This window comes from Tricharina praecox, assembly GCF_024521635.1.
Source record: "Tricharina praecox strain CBS 144465 chromosome Unknown BZA05scaffold_23, whole genome shotgun sequence".
In the NCBI taxonomy this organism is placed as follows: Eukaryota; Fungi; Ascomycota; class Pezizomycetes; order Pezizales; family Pyronemataceae; genus Tricharina; species Tricharina praecox.
Genome location: NW_026250425.1, coordinates 561,264 through 580,935, shown reverse-complemented (window position 1 = coordinate 580,935; position 19,672 = coordinate 561,264). Strand labels below are relative to the sequence as shown.

The window sequence follows — 19,672 nt, the reverse complement described above, 5'->3', positions numbered from 1 at the left end:
GTGTGTGGGTAGCGGGCCTGGGTAACTAAACGAATGGGACGAACCGTGGGTTGGAGTGGAGGGTGGAAGCGCGCGGGGGCAGGGGGGTGTCAGCAGTCTACGAATAATGAATGGGTATCCCAAGCCGCGTATGTAGATATCATTCGCGCTCAAGCGTCTATTCTATCTCAACCCCCGCCAATCCCCAATCCCCAATCCGCAATCTACAACTTCTCCTCCCTCCTCAACCTTCCCATCCTCAGATACTGCAGGGGCGGCTGGACTCTGACCCCCAACTCCTCCGCGCACCTGAGCACAAAATTCGGATCTCTCAAGAACGCTCTAGCGACAAAAACCGCATCGACGCCCATCTCGGCGACAATCTTATTCGCCCAGACGCCATCGGCAATGGCACCAACGGCAGACACGAGGAGCTTCGCGGGCTCGCCGCCCTCCGCCAGCAGCGCCGCCTTAACCTTCTCGGCCATCTGCACCTGGTACGTATTATGCGGCGAGATCTGCTGGTTCTCATGGTTCCCGCCGCTCGAGACATCAAGCAGATCGACGCCGTGGGCGTAGAGCTGTTTCGCGAGGCGGACGGTATCCTCGAGCGTCCAAGCGGTGGGGTACTTCTCCTCGGGCAACCAGTCGGTCCCGCTGACGCGGACCATGAGCGGCATGGAGCTGGGGATCACCTCGCGCACAGCGTCGACAATCTCCAGCAGGATCCGGACGCGGTTCTCGAACGCCCCGCCGTACGCGTCCGTCCGCGTATTGCTGGCGCCGGACATGAACGAGTGCACGAGGTAACCGTGCGCGGCGTGGATCTGCAGGGAGTCGACGCCGGCCTTGACGCAGCGGACGGCGGCAGCGGCGAACGCGGCGACGACGGCGGCGATCTCGGCGGTGGTGAGTTCGCGCGGGAGGGCGTGGTCGGCGCTCCAGCGGATCGGCGAGGCGCCGACGACAGACGAGGGCCAGCCGCCGATCTGCGGGGTTGCTAGGATCGACTTGCCGCGTTCGTGGTCGAGCCAGGGCGCCACGGTGGAGGCTTTGCGGCCGGCGTGTGCAAGCTGCACCGAGAAGTGTTTTGACTGCGAGTGGATGTACGTTGCGACCCGTGCAAGACTCGCGATGTGCGCATCGTCCCAGATGCCCAGGTCCTCCTTCGAGATCCGCCCCTCCTTCGTCACCGCCGCGGCTTCGGACATGATCATTCCTGCGCCGCGCGTGGCGATCGCACCCAGGTGCTGCACGTGGAAGTCGGTAGCGTGCCCGTTGTCGGCGGAGTACATGCACATCGGCGCGCACCAGATACGGTTCGGGAAGGTGCTGCTTCGGATCGTGAGCGGGCGGAAGACTGCAGGGGTTGCTTCGGGGGCCGCGAGGGAGGTCCCCGATGGCACCGTCTGGTGCGGGGTGAAGTACGAGACGCCCGGGGCGGCGGTGTTGGTCGGCTGGTGCATCGTGGTGGGTGGGTGATGGATGGTGAGGGGGCATGTGGTGTGGTGGGGGGCAGGACGTTATATATCCGGCAACTGCGTCAGGATCTACTGTCGGATTGCCGGTTGGGGAGAGTGCCGCGATTATCTACCCCTCCACCGTAGATATGTACCATCCAAATGGGGAAACAGAGCGCATCGTGGGCAGCGATATGTAATCAGTCCGTTCGGATCAGCCCGTCATAACAAAGGTAGGTAGCCTCGACAACCCCACCGCCGCAAATCCGACTCCGATCCACATCCCACATCCTGCTAGAGCTAGAAAGTAGCACCTCCAATAACAAACAGCCTCTCCTCCTCGCCCTTAACCCAGCCAGCGATTCTCTGCGCGCCCTTCGCGATCGCCTCCCGCTTCGCACCCGGACCCGCAACCACGTATAGCTCGAACGCGGGGAGCACCCACGCCAAAGCCTCCTCCTGCTTACGGCTACAAAAGCATACCTTCAGGTGTGCGCTCTTCTGGTGAACACCCGCATGCAACTTGTGGTATAACGTCATGACTCGACGTTTACTGGCCCGCGTAGTGTAGTGGCTTCCCCACGCCGGCATCGTGAACTGTACGTTCTGCCTCGAGCGGTAGAGAAAGTGCCGGATCGGCGTTCCTGGCACGATGTCGGTGGGTACGTATCGTGGGATCGCGGCAGTGATGCTGGACAGCAGTGAGGAGGATTTGAGGCTGCCGATGACGGAGGCTGCCATCTCGCGCATCTCGAAGAAGGCATCTTTGTTGGCCGAGATGAGGACGACGCATATCTCTGGTTCGAAGAAGTTGATGTAGGCATGGAGGAAGCCTTTGGAGTTGAATTTGGGCATGCAGATCGGCGTCCAGTGCTCGTTGCCATCGCGAAAGGTATTCGAGTTGAACAGCATGGAGAATAGCAGCTGGAGATCCGGGGGGTGCAGCGAGTGACGCTTTGGACGGACGACGGACACCAATCTCCCGTCTGCCACGATCAGACCGTAGAGTAGCCCATCGCATCGCGCTTTCAGGAGTATGTTGTTTATCCGTTCTCGGTACGATTTGCGGATTTTGACGCATTCCAGTGCCGAGAGTAGGACCTGTGGTGAACCCCGTGTCATACTATCCACCAAGCCATCCAGGAACACTTCTGTCCCACCAAGCAATCGGCGCAGGTCGAAATTGTAGCGTTGGTTAAACACTTTGGTGAGCTGGGACAGTGTCAAGGTGGAGAGGATTTGTTGATAGAGAGCGTCTAGCTGGGAACGAAGCTGCGCGGGCGTCTCGCCGATAGAGGAAATAGCGACGAGGTAAAGGGGACCAGAGTTTGTAACGGCAAATCTATGTGTACCCGATTCGAATGATTGCAGGGTATCCGAGGAATCTGCGAAGAATGAGATGATGGCCTGGATGACGCCGATGTAGCTGGATATTATGGTCTCGTTCCCGTACCGCGAATAGACGGGCTTTCCTGCTTGCGACAGGATGAAGAAGTGCTTCCGCTTTGCACGCCAACGTACGAGCTGTTCCTCTGCGCAACGTCAGTATCCCTCCTCAGCGCAAAAGTGTAGAGCGAGCGCTATGCGTACCCTCGCCGAGGCCATCGTCATCGTCTCGTAGGTCATTCTCGTTTTCTTCCTCCTCCTCCGTCTCGTCCACCAAATCCTCGATGAAGGTGCTCCCAAACCTCGCCTCATTCTCCTCCAGGATCTCAGAAAGCATGCTCTCGACGTCATGTTCGGCCGTAGTACTGATGGTAGGCGCGTAGCTTTTCACGCTCGTCGAGTCACTAAAAGACGGCGCCGTTGTAACGCTTCCGCTGCCTCCCGTAGATCTGACACCATCCTGTTGTTCGGCGTACACACCCTCCGGTAGCGATATAGCGATGGTAGCTTTGGACTGTAGTCCCGGGGCAGCCCCTACGACGCCCGAAGCACCCGGAACTGCGGCCGACTGAAGCGAAAGTAGCTGCGACGGTGATGTAGTTATCGATGGATGTGGCGACAATGGCGGGTTGAAGTAGTCCTCGTCCATGGTGAGTTCTTCGGAGGAGCTGAGTTCTGCTATTGTGGAAGCTGGAGTTGCTCCGTACAGAGATGCGCGCGGTGTGGGGAGATCATCATTGCTAATGCCGGGATCGAGAGCCAAGTTGTCCTCTTGCGGTAACTGGACTTCGTGCGGGTGTGCGAATGATGCGTCGTCTGACATCGAGTTTCCTCTGAATTGAGCTCAAAGCTCAGCTCGGCCCCGTGAGACTGGTTTGCTGCACCAAACTGCGGGGAGAGGGCGTTAACCATGGAAGGGATTCCGGGTAAGCAAAATAGCGCCGGCAAGTGTCAATCTGGTGTGCACTACGGAGCGACGAAGGCTAACTAGGAGTAGCGCGGCTCAAATCCATAGCTCTCTCGAACACCCATTCGAACTTCGGCAGCAACCCCCAGGACACATCGATCATGCCCACCATCGAAGTCCTACCGCCTCGACCGGGAGCCTCAGCTGGAGCGGGCTGGGCCTACACCACTCTCCCACCAGCGAATTCCGTCTCCGGCGGCCTGCCAGCTTCGACCGGCCGAGGAGCGCGCACGCGCCACTCCAACTTTGAAAACACGGCGGCACGGCAGAGACAGATCAACAGTCGCATATCTGATCTCGAGAAGGACAACTATCGAGATGTGCACATTCCACTACCGAAGAAAGAAACTGGCGCGCGGGGTGGGCTCCCCTGGACGCGGTGGGTGAGTGGCAAGTTGCTAATGCGATGTGGGGATCTACAGCTTCGGCACGCAGTAAAACCACCTCAACCCAGAACGTCCGACGGATCCTGCTCTCGCAAAAGACATTCGTCAACCACCTCGCGGACGAGGAGGCGTTGAACCCGATGGCCGCTAGGCCGAGGAGAGCCAGCAGCGCCGCCGACCCGAATTCGGGAGATGAGATGGAGATCGACGGCGTGGAACGTGATGAACCTGTGCTAGAGGACGGCGAGAGCGGTGGTCTACCGCTGGGATATGCGCGGGCTGTCAGCAGGCCGTCGAAGAGACCTAGCCGGACATTCTGCGAGATTTGCGGCTACTGGGGAACCTATCGCTGCGGCAAGTGTGGCGCGCGGTACTGCGGATTGGAATGTGGCGGAGTGCACCAGGAGACGAGGTGTCAGAAGTTCTATGCGTGAGCGAGTTCGGACTGCTTGTTTGTGTGCGTCTGTTTGTCTTTGGCGTTCTGGGTATATCCATGAAGAAGAAGAAAAGAACGAGAGCTTGCGTGCGACTGGACATGTCTTCGCATCGTATCTGTCGACAGCAGCTTGTCGTCATCGTCACCTGGCGTCAAACACCCTTCCGTGAATGTTGTACATATCATGGCATCAGCAAACAGTAGTTCCTGCGATGCTCACTGGTGGAACGCTGACCCAGCACTCTAATCTGCACAACCATGTGCCCAAGTACTTGCGTGAAATGGATCGGTACGGTATCTGGGTGAAGTCCAGCGGACCGTCCAATGTGCCTGCCCCACCTACTTTCTTGGAGCACTCTATATATTGTACTCCACCCACCCGACCCTGGATGGCTAGATTTTCTCGGGACCGGGGAAGATGTTCCGGTCGTTTTGCTTCGTTCCGATTCCATGATGTGTTTCTTCTTCTCTGCTGGTGATGTCTCCTTCTTTGCTGGTGATATTTGCGGTGCGGCTTTCCTCCTGCCTCCTTGCTATCGTGTCCTATCCCATAGTGCTGTCCGGCCCATAGACCTAGGCCCTTCTTACTTTCTTTCTTTCTTCTCCGCTCGGCCCGCATCCAGTCTAGACATCGACAACGGCCATCCCTCTGAACTCTGATGGCAGCTGGTCGAAGTATCTGGAAACTCAAAAGGTACTTTCTAACGGAAAACTGTCCTGTAAAACGAAGACTTCGAGAACGTAGGTTCTGTGCTCCGTAAAAACGGCCAAAGCCAATTATCTCCCCCCTCCCCATAGCAGTATCCGTACATAGCTCTTTTAGGCGATCATCAAAGCCGCAACCCTTCTATGATCTCCCTACCACAGAATCACACCGCCGTTTCTTCAACCACTCTACCATTTCCGTGCTCTGCCACCCACTGCCCGACCGCCTCCTCCTCCTCCTTCCCTACAGCTTCCCTGTTCCATGCCGGCTGCTGCCGAGAGAAGCAGCATCTCTTCCAGCCTTTCCTCTAAATAGATTCCTAGCACCAAACCCAATCCACATCGACCTTGTAGTCAGCTACTCTAGCGAGAGAAAGACAGAGCGAGAGGTACCATACCAACCCACAATAGCTTCTGCCCCTCCAACTCCTCCCACTCCCCTCCGCAACACTAACCACAACATCCCAACAACAAACAGTACAGTCGCGTCGCCCTCTTCATCCACCGCAATCGTAATCGTCCACTCTTCCGCTCCGCCCACAGCGTAGCACGCTTCCCAGAACTACATCACAAACTACTCTCGTTTCAGCCGCCGAGCTGCTGTAGGCCGAGAGTTCCGGTTGCGCGAGCGAAGCCTACAGCATCGCATAGCTGCCGAGCTCCCCCCAAGCCACCAAAACCACACCCGCTACGCCGAGCACCGTTGTTCGGGTCGGTCTCAGTGCAGACAACTCACTCACGCGCGCCCAGTCAACTCCAGGCCACTGTCCATCACGCATAGACACCATGCCCCCAGTCACCTTTGGCGACGTCTACTACCACGAAGCGTCGGACGATGCTGTCGACGAGGAGGAGGACACAACACGCTTTGGGATGCAGCGACTCAGCCTGCTCGGATCTGGCACCGAAGACAACCTGACGCCGAAGGAAGGAGTAAAGGCGAAACCACTCCTGCAGATGCCCAAGCTGGAGGGAAACCAACGGAAACGGCCCTTGAACTTAGTTGATCTACCGATAGATGTCCTGAAGGATATCGTCAAAGAGGTGAGCAGGTGAAAGAGAGTGAGAGTGAGAGAGAGAGGGAAGAAAAAAGAACACCGGCCCCCCTGTCAACTCGAATGAGGCGGCAACAGCATCCTTCCCCCAGCCCTCCTCCCTTGACGCAGGGCTGACATTGCGATGAAATGCACGGATGAAGGTTACGCACACAAACGACCTCACCAATCTCTGCCTCACTTGCAGATCCCTTCACTCGCTAGCGGTGCCGCAAATATACGCCCGCTTCGATATCGTGTGGCCCGATGCCGCTACGACCGGTGAACGGGTTGGCGTTGACGCCTTGACGCACGGACTGGCTACCCTAACAAATGTCACGAGGAGGGGTAACGATCATGCGCGGTGGGTCAAGAAGTTTTCGCTCGGAAACGGACCGGGGGAGTGGGTGATGGAGTACAACATCAACAAGGAGGGAGGGAAGATGTTGGGAACGCTCGTGAACCTGGGCATTACTCGCATGGAGAGCTTGGAGACCTTCTCCTGGGACATGCCTACCGGTATCCTGCGCGACGTCTTCATGTCGCTGCACGATCTCAATGGAACGCTGAAGAACGTACACGTTCGATTTCACGACAACAGGGAAACCACGACCCCGACCAGCCATGATCCCAGCAGAAAGGTGGAAACGCCGACATTCAAGGGTTTTAAGGGTCTCAGGTCGCTGAGCGTGTTGGACATCGACGAGCGCCAGTATCTGGAAGAGATGGCGTACGCGATTGAAGAGAGCGCCGATAAGCTGAGGGAGCTGAGAGTTGGCCTTGCGGAGCACATGCACCTGACCAATCGATGGATCAAGGATTGGGACGAGTTGGAGCTCACCAATGCCGAAGATGGGAACAACACATCTGTTGGTGGTGGAGTGTTGGGACTGCTGTTTGGGCGCATCGTCAATTGGGGGGAAGGCAGACGGAAACGGAGAAGCAACCGACCTGAAGATGCTGGCACTGGCGCTCCTGCTCCTCCTCCTTCTTCTCCTCCCGTTAATGTGACAGTTGCGGCTATCAGTGCTGCTATTAACGCTACTACTGGCAATACTGCTGTCGCTACCCCGGCGGCTGTTGTTGCAGCAGCGGCGACTGTTAGCAGTGGGGCGGCACCAGCAGTCGTGACCCCAACAAGCGTCCCTAATGCCGCTGTCAGCGGCGTCACTGACGACCAGGCGAATGTAAATATGATTGGTGTTCCCGCACCCAGCAGCGGAGCCCCACCAGCCGCAGCACATAGTGCGGCAGCCCCTCTGGCTCCGGTACAATTACCCTCCCCCACTGCCCCGCCAGCACCCTGGACGCCCTTAGGAGAAGGGCTGCAAGAAATCAAGAGCACAGCAAGGCCTTACAATGCGCAATTTGAGAGCAAGCCCTCGAAGCAGCTTAGGCTAGAGACTCTCGCCCTCGAACGGGTGCCGATATCGATCCCAATGCTGGTTACCGCCAAAGCGATTGACTGGACGTGCCTCTCGAACCTCACGATCGTCAACTGTTATAACCACGACCGGTTCTTCAAAGCCCTGCGACGGAAATTCTCTCCTTGCTTGCCTCCGACGGTACTTCACACCACCGGTATCAACCCTAAGCATGGACACCCTTCGGTAGCCGCGCATCGAGTGAGAGGAATGCACCAGGCTGTGCCTAGCCCGTCGGACTATAAACTCCGGCTGAAGAAGCTGCACACGGATTGTGTCACGCCTGTGTTGATTGCATTCATCAGGGACACACTGCCGCCCAATTCGCTCGAGATCTTGTTCTTGCAGGAGACAGCGAATGACAGCACTGTGACCATGGACATCATCTACAAGGGTGCTATCAGGAGGCATAAGGGTAGCTTGAAAAAGTTGTTGGTCAACTCGAAACACAATGACGATGCCGATGGCATGTTCAAGTGGACATTCAAGAAGGAACATCTGGCTTTCATCAGCAGTGGCAAGATGCCCAACCTTAGAGAGCTTGGGATGGCCCTGGAATACAGTGATTGGGTATGTTATTTTTTTAGCAGCCCTTCTGTATAGGGGGAGCGATCGCTAATAGCCGCGTAGCATTACTTCCTAACCCGTCTACCGCACATGCCGCAACTGCGGTCCCTCTACCTTACATACATCCGCGACACGCCCCACCTCACTGGTTTCGCTCCAAGGGAACTCGCCAACCAAATCGTCAACACCGTCATCCTGCGTCCCGAGGTCGAGCTGTGCTATGTGGGCATCCTGAACAAATGTTTCGAGATTCTGGAAGGCCGAAGCGACGATCCCGATCTTCCCGATCTTCCTGAGCCCCAAGCTCCTGATGGTATAACCGGAGGACCTCCGGCTCCACCCGGGCAAGATTCGGACGACGAGGAGGAGAGTGAGCTTGACGACGAGGACGAGGAGGATGACGACTTGGTCGATGACGATGACGCTGATGATAGCGAGAGCGACGGCGGATATTCCGAGGACGAGAAGCAGAAGACAGGGATCAGGTTGAGGGAGATACTTTTCTATGACGATAAGGTGGAGATATTCAGGGCTAGGAATGCGAGTTTGTGATTCGATACCATTGTGTGGTTGGACTGGAGGTTTGATATTTTGGTATTTTTGCTGCGATTCTTTCCCTCTGCTTCCTGTACCTTTTTTTTTCTCTTTTTCTTTCTAACTTGTGGGAAGGCGTATAATGGGTTGCGATTTGCATTTAAGACCTGGCGGTCTTTGTGGACTTTTTACTCTGTTGTTTTTTCTTTTCTCTTTCTTCCTCACCCTCTTGTTCTATTCTACCTACCCCCCGTCTTACTTGTATGCTTGAACGATAACTATGAGTTTACGTACTTAAGCATTTCCGAGCTGCTTTTGCTCGGTTCCTTGTTTGAGAACGGGATTACGAGTGAATGGCCGGCCGCATGCTTTTGCTTTTACTGGGCATGTGGCATGTTACCGCCTGCTGACTGCTGTTGAATGCTGTCGTTGTTGAAGTTTGCTTTTGTTGCTGGTGTGCTACCTCACCCCCCAGCTCAGAAAAAAGGATTGGTGTATCACTGTATTGTTCTTGTTTCTTGTTCTTGTTGGGCCGGGGGCGAAGTTTTGTTGGGGGTTGGTGGGTATAGAGAACTGCCCTTTTCCGTCGTCGTGGCTTAGGTACTCGTGTCCATACTGGTTGAGTCGATGGTTGTGTTTTTTTTGCTCCTGCTGCTTCTGTTGTGTTTTTTTTTGGTCGCTGTATTTTCAGAGTGCAGAAATGTCATCGATGACTACTGCGATCGAGGGCTGGTCTCTGCATGATTGTGGATGGGATCGATGTGTACCAGCCCAAGTTCCAGAGCCCGCTCTCGCTCCCGCGCCGTCCGATCTCAACCCCGCGATGTCCGCACTGCGTAGGTAATCATAGCCAGCCCATCTCGGACAATACTGGAGTACCTACCTGGTGCCCAGTGGTGCCACAACTATTACAGTCAGGTAAATGCCACCATTCATGTTATTGGCCCGGTCTTTGTATTTGGCAAATTGGTTTTATGCCAGTATTTTGACTTTTCCCTCGTACATACGAATCATTTCTCAATTTGTCTGGCGGATTGTCGGCGGGCGGATCAGTACTTGAGGTTGATTAAGTGCAATACCAAAAGTGGTTAAGATCATTCAGCAGGGTATGTAGCTCCAACTAACTGATTACCAACCGCAGTTCTACCATGTGCTACTAATAGAGCTTCCCTGAACTACGTCTCCTCCGCGATGTACCCGTACCCACCACCACGCGCACCACGATGAAGCTGCGACTACCGACAACCATTTTCCTGACGCTCCTGCTGCAGCTATGCTGCACCTCGGCGCAACACACGTCGAACTGGGCGGTGCTCGTTTCGACCTCTCGGTTCTGGTTCAACTACCGCCACCTAGCGAACGTGCTGTCGATGTACCGCACGGTGAAGCGGCTCGGCATCCCCGACTCGCAGATCATCCTGATGCTTGCGGACGACGTCGCGTGCAATCCGCGCAACATCTTCCCCGCGTCGGTGTTCAACAACGCCGACCGCGGGCTCGACCTGTATGGTGACAATATCGAGGTCGATTACAGGGGCTATGAGGTCACCGTCGAGAATTTCATACGACTTCTGACGGACCGCGTCGAACCTGATACCCCACGCTCGAAAAGACTCCTCACAGATGAGAGGAGCAATATCTTCGTCTACATGACTGGCCATGGCGGGAATGAGTTTCTCAAGTTTCAGGATGCAGAGGAGATCAGCGCCTTCGACATCGCGGATGCGTTCGAGCAGATGTGGGAGAAGAAGCGGTCCGTCTCCCCCCTTCCCCAGCGCGCGTACACAATGCTGACAGTTATCCTGCGTTCCCAGCTACCACCAAATGCTCTTCATGATCGACACGTGCCAAGCGAACACTATGTACAGCAAATTCTACAGCCCGAACATATTAGCGACGGGGTCCAGCAAGCTCGACCAGTCGTCGTACTCGCACCACGCGGACAACGACGTGGGCGTCGCCGTGATCGACCGGTATACCTACTACAACCTCGAGTTCCTCGAGACGAACGTGCAGAACGCGTCGTCGAAACACACCATGAAGGACCTGTTCGACTCGTACGATATGTACAAGATCCACTCCGACCCCGGCGTCCGCACTGACCTCTTCAATCGCGCGCTGGATGAGGTGCTCATCACAGACTTCTTTGGCAATGTCCAGAACGTGGAGGTCGATGGTAGCGGCGAGGAGGAGAAGTGGCAGGTCGATGCGGCGGAGCTGGCGAAGCTCGCGGCGAATATCACTGTGCCGGGCAGGAGGAGCGCGGCGGAGAAGGTGGTCGAGGAGACGAGGGGACCCGCGGTCAAGAAGGTCAAGGCGTTTAAAGTGCAGGAGGAGAAGGGGTGGCAGCAAAGTGTGGTGGGCTTTGCGGCGCTGGGGCTGTGTGCGGCCGTCTGGTTTGGTGGGATGTTGATGCCGAAGTAGTCCTGTATACGGATCTTGCCGTATGTGTTTTTTTGCGAGTGGTATAATATTTGGGCAGGAGTCTTTTTTTTTGCGAGGGAGTTGGAACTTCATAGCATTATGCAGCTCACTTTTGGATACCAGTCTGTACCGTTCCTTTTTCTCGTCTTGTCTTTGTAGAACGATGACGTGGGCGGCAGGGTGTCGGATGCGTAGAATGATAAGGTATCGAGGTAACTAGCATGGGGATAAAGGGAGTGCATACTACGTTTATGAGATGACATGGTGGCGATGGTTGTAGTTGTACTCATCATTGCGGAATCACTCGTCTACCAATGCAGCTCACATCACAACCGCACAGCACACCAAATTCATACACAGTCAATTCAATCCATTCCATTCATCGCAATTCATTCGCATCCGAACCATTCACCCCATCAAAGTCATAGCCATCCTCCATCTCATCTCACCTAAGCGGGAGGTAACTTGCTCTGGGTCCAGTCCACGCAGAAGGTGTTTTGGACGCAGAACGGGTGGCTGGCGGGGCAGCAGTCGACGCCGCACTTCTTCCAGCCGGGGATGCACTCCATCGCGTTGGGGATGCGGTCGACTCTGCCGAAGGGGATGCCGGGGAAGCTGACCGGGGCGGGGGGCGGGGTCAGCGAGAGCAGCCGGCGCGGCGAAGACGATGGCTTGGAGGAAAACACCCACGAGGAGGACGACGATGCTGCTGGGGAACTGCATCTGGTTGTGGTGGAATTGGTTAGTTTGATAGAGGGATGAATATGTGAGGGAGGGGAGAGAGGGGAGGGGGTATTACGATTGTTGTTGTTTGGATGTTGTTTGGATGTTGTCTTGAGGTTGGCTAGGTTGCAGTAGTTTGGTGGAGGAGGGGGAGGAACAGGTGGTTGGTGGAGTGGTGGAGGGGAGGAAGGGGGCTTTTATCGTGGCTGTCGGCCAAATTGTCGGCCAAATTGAAGTCCGTATTTGGGAACGTACATAACACTTGTGTTCAATATGTCATCGGTGATGAAGGTAAGTGTGTTTTGTAGGAAGGGAAGGCAGCGATGGGGGTGTCTTGACCGCTGAGACACAGATCGGGGATCAAAGCATGTTCTCCTGATTGAATATGCATCACCGAACGGTTGTAACTACGACAGGAAGATTGGAACGGCGCATCCATCTGTTGTTTGAGTGCTTCTTAGAGCAGACGTCAGACGCTTGGAACATATTGCCATGATAAGAGGGCATTGTTGATATTCATTGTTCTATGTACCCCTCCGGACCCAGACTCGGGTTCGTTCATGACGACGAATTGAATGGAAACAACCAGCGGCGATCATGGCTCAATTGCAGTGAATTTCCCGGGTGGTGAGGGTATTCGCGCCGAGTATTCGCGCCGGGTACTCAAGATCTACAGCTGCACTAGGGTAGAAATATTGGGGTGACGCTGTTCTGCTGCGGTTCAAGTCGAATCGGAAGGGTTTTTTGTTGTTTATTTTTGAACATCGTGGGTGGATGGGTGGGTCGAGTGACGTTTGCATACCCACCGTGCTCACAAAGGGAGTTGGAACGCTCAAACAATTACGAGACAACAAAACATAAGAGACACTTATGACAAGAGAGTTCGTCATACTGATTGATACCCTTACGAAAGAGCGGCGGATGTGTTCGCGATGGCTGATTGCGGTAGTGGCTCACAGTGTGTCACTCGTGGATTCACCGACTACAGATGATTTCAAGACCTCGATTCGACACCAATTCACAGATACAGAGAAACACATTGCGCAGAACAAATCATAGTCATTATTATCCAGGGTTAATAGTGCCGTTATAAGTCAGAATCCTCTGCTGCCGCCTACAGGCTACAACTCTCCTCCGTCTTTGAGGTTGTCCCATGGCTTCAACCTCCAGCAAGCATTCGCAAAACAGATCGGTGCGCGCTTAGGACAGCAATTGCCGTTGAAGCAGGCAACCCAGCTGGGGTGGCAGGCGACGCCGACATCGGGTGTGGTCTGCGGTTCGATAGCTCCGATAGCTAGAGCGGTGGTAACGCTCACCGAGAGGCTGGCGGCGAAAAGGATTTGGAGTGCGGTAAGCGGACGCATCTGTGGTGGTGAGTTAGGGGGAGAGGATGTGGAAAGGCGATTGGAGTGGGAAATGGAGGGGTCCTACGGTTGTGGTTGCGACTCGGTAGTTGGTGTGTCGATGATAGTGGGATGGATGAAGGAGGCAGTTTTCTGGTTTTCGCCAGATGTAGATATAGGGAGGGAGAAGGTTCAACTTGGACGACTCCCTTCTATTTCCCTCTCGGCTCTCGTCTTTTTATTTGAAGCCTGAGCTAGTGTTGGCGACGGGCGTACGCAGATGCAGGGACTCTCACTCGGCGAAACTCGCATTTGTCATGCCCGTGCTGGCGTTCTACATCAGCACCGTTTTAGCAAGAGGTTTGGCGCATTCTCTGAGCGTGCGTTTCGTGCTGCATGCAGAGAGCAGGATGGTGCCCGCGGTTACCTGCTGCCTGCCGCCTGCCGACCAACCACTACCTAAAGAGTTGTTTTTCAACCGGCTCGTGATTAGTTGGATCCTCAGGTCGGATACGATATCGATGTCTGCCACCGAGTCACTGACATCCCGTCTATATCCAAGAAATGTTGACATTACGTATCACTCGTGCACCGCTCGGCGCTTGTTCACTTCCGGAGTCAATTCCGCCCATCGGGAACTAATTGCACTAGCGAAATCGAATTTGACGTCAAAGTTGCCAAGCGGCGCACGGTTTCTCCCACCCCACCATCAGCTCATCTCCGTCATTCCGTCTCGTCCCCAATTCAAACCACCAAAAACAACCGCAATGGCCTCCCTCCTCCCCGTCTTCCGTCCTGTCCTCCGGACTCTCGTCCGCAGCTCTGTCGCGGCCCCTCGCTTCATCGCCGCTAAGCCCCGCGTCTTCGCCGCCTCTACCCGCCGCTTCGCCGCTCCCTCGTTCGCTAACAAGGAGCAGCCGCGTCTGCGCCTCGGCTCCGATGCCCCGAACTTCACCGTCGCCACCACCCACGGCGAGCTGAACTTCCACGAGTCCCTCCCCCCAGCCCACCCGCATCTCTACCATCATTAACCCACCCACAGCTACATCGGCAACTCATGGTGCATCCTCTTCTCGCACCCCGCGGACTTCACGCCCGTGTGCACGACCGAGCTCGGTGCCTTCGCAAAGATGCGTCCGGAATTCGATGCCCGCAACGTCAAGCTGATCGGGCTCTCCGCCAATGGTCTGGAGCAGCACGAGAAGTGGGTTCAGGACATCGACGAGGTCACCGGCTCCAAGATGCACGCGGGCTCTGACGGGTCATTCCCCGTCATTGCCGACGAGACCCGCGAGGTCGCGTGGCTGTACGATATGGTTGAGCAGAGCCAGATCGAGAATCTCGCTACTGCCTTCACCATCCGCAGTGTTTTCATCATCGACCCTGCCAAGAAGATCAGGTTGATCATGACCTACCCGGCGAGCACCGGACGCAACACCGCAGAGGTTCTCAGGGTCGTGGATTCCCTCCAGACCGCCGACAAGAACGGAATTGCTACGCCCGTCAATTGGCAGGTTGGCGAGGACGTCATTGTCCCCCCTACCGTGACGACCCATGACGCGAAGATGAAGTTCGGCGCCGAGAACGTGAAGGAGCTGAAGCCGTGAGTTTTCTCCCCGAACGTATGAATTGGTGTGGAAGAGTGCTGACATGTGGGGATGGTAGGTACTTGAGGTACACCAGTCTGAAGAAATAGATTTCTTCCCCGCTCGCTCCCATAGATGTCTACACACAGATAGATAAAAGTAGCTGTATCTATACACGGTTAGAACACATTTTTTTCTCTCTGCATATATATCACCTGGCCTTCAAGAACAGTTGATATTTCTTCGCACCAATCGTCTAAACAAACAGCAATCAAACATCTACGCAGGCCCATATTCCACCTCTAACTCATGGGCCGTCCACAGCAACTATTGACCTGTGCAAAACACCCGCTACAGTAAAAGTGCCCACAGTTCGCCTTCTTATCTGCGCCGTCGGTGTCACAGGCAGTACAGCTTTCTCCGCCAGCCGGGGCGGAAGGGGCAGGAGCCTGAGCAGGCGTCGGGGCCGGGGCCTGGGCTGGTACAGAAGCAGGAGCAGGAGCAGGAGCAGGAGTAGGTGCAGGAACTGGTGCAGGGGTAGGGCGGGGAGTGTTGGCAGCCGCGCTTCCACTCGAGCCCAGCAGCCCCTCCATAGCCCTCTTCTGCCTTTCTAGCCAATCCGGCGACCCATCACTGACAAAGTCGATATCCAGGTCTTCGACGGGCTGCGGCGACGGCTGTTGCTCGCTGAGCTGGCGGATCGTCAGGATGGATGCGGCCTCGGCCGCTTCGTGCTCCGAGATCGAGAGGAGCAAAGCCATCTCGAAGTCGGCTTCTTCTTGGGTTTGGGGGCGGGTCATGGTTAGGGTGATGGTGAAAGTGATGATGATGGTGACGGTGATGGTGACGGTGACGGGGAAAGGGTGGGGGTAGGAGATGGGAGTGGAGTGGGGCGGGAGTGTTTTAAGGACCTCGGAGGAGGTTCGATTTGATACCGGATGATACCTATGCGAGATGGAGATGGGGATGGAACTGGAATGGTCTGGGGATGTCACGGCAATCAAGTTGACTGGCATTTCGAGCCACTCCGGTTTCAGCCTTTCACTACCAAACCTGTCCTGACCGGATTGAACCCGTCCTTTCGGAAATCGAAAGACCCGATTTCGTTCGCTTTGTTTGCAACTCGGACGCATCACCACCGTTGACAACCCCGATGCAAAAAGTATGGATATCAACCTTTTTTTATTCCAATAAATGCGCAGATCAACTATTACAAACACGCTAGATACACATAGCCATCCCAACATTTCAAGTCGCCGTCAAAACTTAGGCAGCAGCCAGGCCCGAGCACGGTCCCTCGTACGTCGCGGGGTCCACGAACGTGGCTCCGGGAACATTATCGTACGCCAGTCTCACCAGCGTATTCTCGCCTCGCTTGTACGTCGGCCAACCCAGGGCAGTAAGGCCGCTGGTGGGGTTCTTCGCGAACGTGGCCCAGGCACCCTGGATATACTCTGAGCTCTCACGCTGGGCTTGGGTGGCGGAAGTGCGGTTGTAGGTACCAAACACCTGCGCCAGCTCGGAGCCATGGAAGGCGCCGGGGTCGGGGAAGTTAGGGTTGCCGGTGGGGAAGCTGCCGTGGTACCTGTACTGCCAGGTGGGCACGTACGAGGCGCGGTGCGAAGCCGATCTCGCCGCGGGACAGGTGAACGCCAGCGCGGTGATGTACGCGCCGGGGGTCTCACCGGGGATCTCGTCGTTGTTGGAGCCGATGAGCGTGGGCACGCGGGTCAGCTGCCCGGCGGCGAGGCGCGCCACGGTGTCGCCAAAGATGGTGCCGTTGTCGATGACGGGCGTGAACGAGGCGCCGCTGGTGTTGACGGCGTCGCGCAGGGTGACGGCGGGGACGCGGCGCACGCACGCGAGCGTCGCGGCAGCTGTGGACTTGGTGCAGTTCAGCGTCGCCGTCAGGTTGCCCCACGCTCCCGCGGGGCTGCCGAGAATGCCCTCGGTGATGATGAAGACGGTGCCGGACTGCAGGATCGCGGAGGACACGATCGGGTCCTCGCGCGCGTAGTAGAGGTAGGCGTCCGTGGCCGCCGCGCCGGCGGACTCGCCGAACAAGGTGATCTTCTTGGGGTCGCCGCCGAACGAGGCGATGTTTTTCTGGACCCATTCGACTCCCGCGCGGACGTCGAGGAGGCCTGGGTTCTGCTGGTCGGCCTTGAGCGCGGGTGTGGCGGGGAAACCGAAGACGTTCAGGCGGCTGTGCGGGAGGATCCGTCAGCTGCGGATAGCTTCACGCTGGGAGGGGGAGGAGGCGCTTACTAGTTGATCGTAACGAGAATGATGCCATCCTGGTTTTGGACCATGTTCGTGCCGTTGAAGAGGGGGGTATCGCTACCGCCGAGCACGAATCCGCCGCCGTAGAGGGAGATCATGACGGCGGCGCCGCCCGGAGTTGCGCGGGCTGCCGGAGGAGCCCAGATATTGAGCGACAGCTGTGACGTTCAATGAATGTCAGCGGGGTATTCCACTTCGCGGCCGGGCCGAACAGGAATGCGTACACAGTCCTCGCTCTCGGACGTTGGCGGCGCCAGTTCGATCGGGTTCTCTCCGGTTCCACCACTGAGGTCGACTTGGAAGTTCGAGTTGTAGCACGAAGGGCCGTACGCCTTGGCCACGAAGGGGGAGTTCCATCTCGACTCCTTGACGGGTGGCAGGAAGCGGAGCGGGCCCACGGGGGCTTTAGCGAATGGAATACCAAGGAACTCTCTGACAGCTATTCGGGTAAAGTCAGCACGGCACGGTAGTCGGAGGCTTCTCCATGGCTAGGGGGTCACGAACGTTTATTCGACGACGGCGCAGAATAATGGCCGACGATCGGGCCTGCTGGAGCGGCCACGAACAGGTCCGATGTCGTCCGCTTCTCTGGCAATGCCCATACCGCCGACGACGAGAGCAGGACCAGGGAGGATAGGAATGAGAGATGCATGGTGATGATGGACGACGAGGATGTGTTGTCGACGTTGGCTGGCCCGTTCACCGTTCTTCGCCAGCAGGTCGACCCCCGAGATATATACCTACCAACCTACCTACAGATGTACACAAGGGATGTGGGGGAAGTCGACCTGGGTACGGTACGGAATGTACCACGCCTGACGATGTCGAGCTCAGTCGACATGCTCGCGAGTAGCATGGATCCCATGCGGCGCTGTAACTACTGCACATGTACGCATCATAGGTAACTCGGGAAGTCGGTCTGCGAAGGATGATAATCCCCATGTAGCTACTAGTTAGAACTTACTACATACGGACGCCCCACAACCCTGGCCTGGTGAAGCGTAGATTCGCCCATGAACACGCATTCCCCATGGGCACATATGTACATACACACTCTAGATATTTGCGGGAGGTGGTGGTACGCCTCCTATGATGTACATACATACCGAAAAGAAAGTAACATAAGTCTACCGTAAGCTCGGATATCCACCCAGCCGACGCACTTTGCGGCCTCGTGAGTACTTCGTGAGTCGTGAGTCGTGAGTAGTGATATTATGCCGCTGCCAAGTGCCGATCATGAAGACGTTCATCCGACAGGAAGAGCCATGCGTTCTCCGCAGCCGCCGCAGTATGTAGGTAGGTATTCCATCACTGCTATTGCCAATGCCACCATCGGCGGAGAATCCATGCAGAATTGTGCGTACTGTAGAGTGCGGAGAGTGCGGAGAGTGGGTAGAGTGCGCTATAGACTACTATATCGACTAGGAACTCGTATGGTAGTTCACATTTCGTACCTGCATGGACGGACCATCAACGTTGTGCGCGCATGTGCATGGGGTGGTAGAGTACGGTGTGGTATGGATCGGTAAGAATCGGTATGGCATGGATTGGTATGTGGAATCATGGATTGTTCGGAATATAAACATTTATATATAGGTTAAGTGTATGTGAGACCGTGGAGAGTCGAGAGTCGAGACTAACCGGCCTGATGCCACATGGATTCAAGACCGTGTCACTCTATTAGGGGAGGTATGATACTAACCAGTACTAACCATATATGTACCGTATTTAGTAGCTAAGTAGGTGGATGGGACCGCTCGCGCTTGCGGCTACGGCTGATCCCGCACGGCGACCCGTCACCGATACGCCACCGGTACGCAGTTCCGCAGTTCCGCAGTTCCGCAGTGATCGATCTCGGTGGGAAAATACATACGCTATGGAATTTCCCGAAGCTCTGTGAGACACGGCCACAACTTTCACCGGTGAAGCGGGGTATTGCGGATTGCGCCAGGCCAGCTATCAGAACTCCGAACCGATCATGGCCCCCGAAAAGCCGCGGTCCCACGTCGCTGGTCGGGGAGGAGCTGGCTCGATATCGATCGCCCACATCGTGGCGCTTGTTCTAGAAGCCATTGGTTGGCGTCCCGGAGATGTACACCCGCCGACTCGCCGAGTTGAGACATCGATAACTACCACGTTAGCCACGGCCTGCACAGTGCACCGGAGCCCCGTAACTGTGTATGTATATGCAACATCTGGAAGCTGAGAAACCTATGTATGTACCGTAGTGTGCTCTACTGTAATTAACCTTCGACGCGGCGCACCGAGGCAGGTCGTTGATTGGCGCAGGTGCTAGTGAACTACTTAATTGGTCGGATCCGATCCGTGAAAGCGAGGACCTGGAGGCTGGTGTCGATATGTATGTAGGCTCGATACGGTATATACTAGTAATTAGCCTCGTCTAGCAAGGCTAGTTAACGACCACCAACCACGCC

The 19,672-nt window shown here is 56.0% G+C and overlaps 8 protein-coding genes across 8 annotated transcripts; 4 read left to right on the top strand and 4 right to left on the bottom strand.

The window, feature by feature from the left end:
* Positions 1–114: 114 nt before the first annotated feature.
* Positions 115–1,592, bottom strand: BZA05DRAFT_136249 (NADH:flavin oxidoreductase/NADH oxidase). Its single transcript, XM_051478855.1, has one exon. It carries the CDS (start codon positions 1,443–1,445, stop codon positions 204–206), a length of 1,242 nt encoding a protein of 413 aa, XP_051337006.1. The 5' UTR covers positions 1,446–1,592; the 3' UTR covers positions 115–203.
* Positions 1,593–1,739: 147 nt separating this feature from the next.
* BZA05DRAFT_341636 (trafficking protein Mon1-domain-containing protein) lies at positions 1,740–3,648 on the bottom strand (the record flags this gene model as incomplete). Its single annotated transcript, XM_051481008.1, has 2 exons — positions 1,740–2,971; positions 3,030–3,648. The coding sequence occupies 2 exons, from the start codon at positions 3,646–3,648 to the stop codon at positions 1,740–1,742; spliced, it is 1,851 nt and encodes a 616-aa protein (XP_051337005.1).
* A 173-nt stretch (positions 3,649–3,821) lies between these two features.
* On the top strand, positions 3,822–4,867 carry BZA05DRAFT_406651 (uncharacterized protein). Its single transcript, XM_051484533.1, has 2 exons — positions 3,822–4,152; positions 4,215–4,867. The coding sequence occupies exons 1-2, from the start codon at positions 3,894–3,896 to the stop codon at positions 4,610–4,612; spliced, it is 657 nt and encodes a 218-aa protein (XP_051337004.1). The 5' UTR covers positions 3,822–3,893; the 3' UTR covers positions 4,613–4,867.
* A 1,384-nt stretch (positions 4,868–6,251) lies between these two features.
* BZA05DRAFT_136244 (uncharacterized protein) lies at positions 6,252–9,097 on the top strand. The gene is made up of 3 exons (XM_051478854.1): positions 6,252–6,284; positions 6,401–8,347; positions 8,408–9,097. The coding sequence occupies exons 2-3, from the start codon at positions 6,512–6,514 to the stop codon at positions 8,894–8,896; spliced, it is 2,325 nt and encodes a 774-aa protein (XP_051337003.1). The 5' UTR covers positions 6,252–6,284; positions 6,401–6,511; the 3' UTR covers positions 8,897–9,097.
* Positions 9,098–9,914: 817 nt separating this feature from the next.
* Positions 9,915–11,782, top strand: BZA05DRAFT_406646 (peptidase C13 family-domain-containing protein). Its single transcript, XM_051484532.1, has 2 exons — positions 9,915–10,631; positions 10,693–11,782. Exons 1-2 carry the CDS (start codon positions 10,102–10,104, stop codon positions 11,300–11,302), a joined length of 1,140 nt encoding a protein of 379 aa, XP_051337002.1. The 5' UTR covers positions 9,915–10,101; the 3' UTR covers positions 11,303–11,782.
* Positions 11,783–13,905: 2,123 nt separating this feature from the next.
* Positions 13,906–15,502, top strand: BZA05DRAFT_406644 (mitochondrial peroxiredoxin PRX1). Its single transcript, XM_051484531.1, has 3 exons — positions 13,906–14,359; positions 14,411–14,971; positions 15,034–15,502. The coding sequence occupies exons 1-3, from the start codon at positions 14,136–14,138 to the stop codon at positions 15,062–15,064; spliced, it is 816 nt and encodes a 271-aa protein (XP_051337001.1). The 5' UTR covers positions 13,906–14,135; the 3' UTR covers positions 15,065–15,502.
* On the bottom strand, positions 15,166–16,662 carry BZA05DRAFT_476126 (uncharacterized protein; the record flags this gene model as incomplete). The annotated part of the gene is made up of 2 exons (XM_051488233.1): positions 15,290–16,662; positions 15,166–15,210 (listed from the first exon to the last, which is right to left on the bottom strand). The coding sequence occupies exons 1-2, from the start codon at positions 16,199–16,201 to the stop codon at positions 15,166–15,168; spliced, it is 957 nt and encodes a 318-aa protein (XP_051337000.1). The 5' UTR covers positions 16,202–16,662.
* On the bottom strand, positions 16,221–17,889 carry BZA05DRAFT_458306 (carboxylesterase family protein; the record flags this gene model as incomplete). Its single annotated transcript, XM_051487600.1, has 4 exons — positions 16,221–17,160; positions 17,223–17,395; positions 17,462–17,676; positions 17,742–17,889. 4 exons carry the CDS (start codon positions 17,887–17,889, stop codon positions 16,221–16,223), a joined length of 1,476 nt encoding a protein of 491 aa, XP_051336999.1.
* Positions 17,890–19,672: the final 1,783 nt, after the last annotated feature.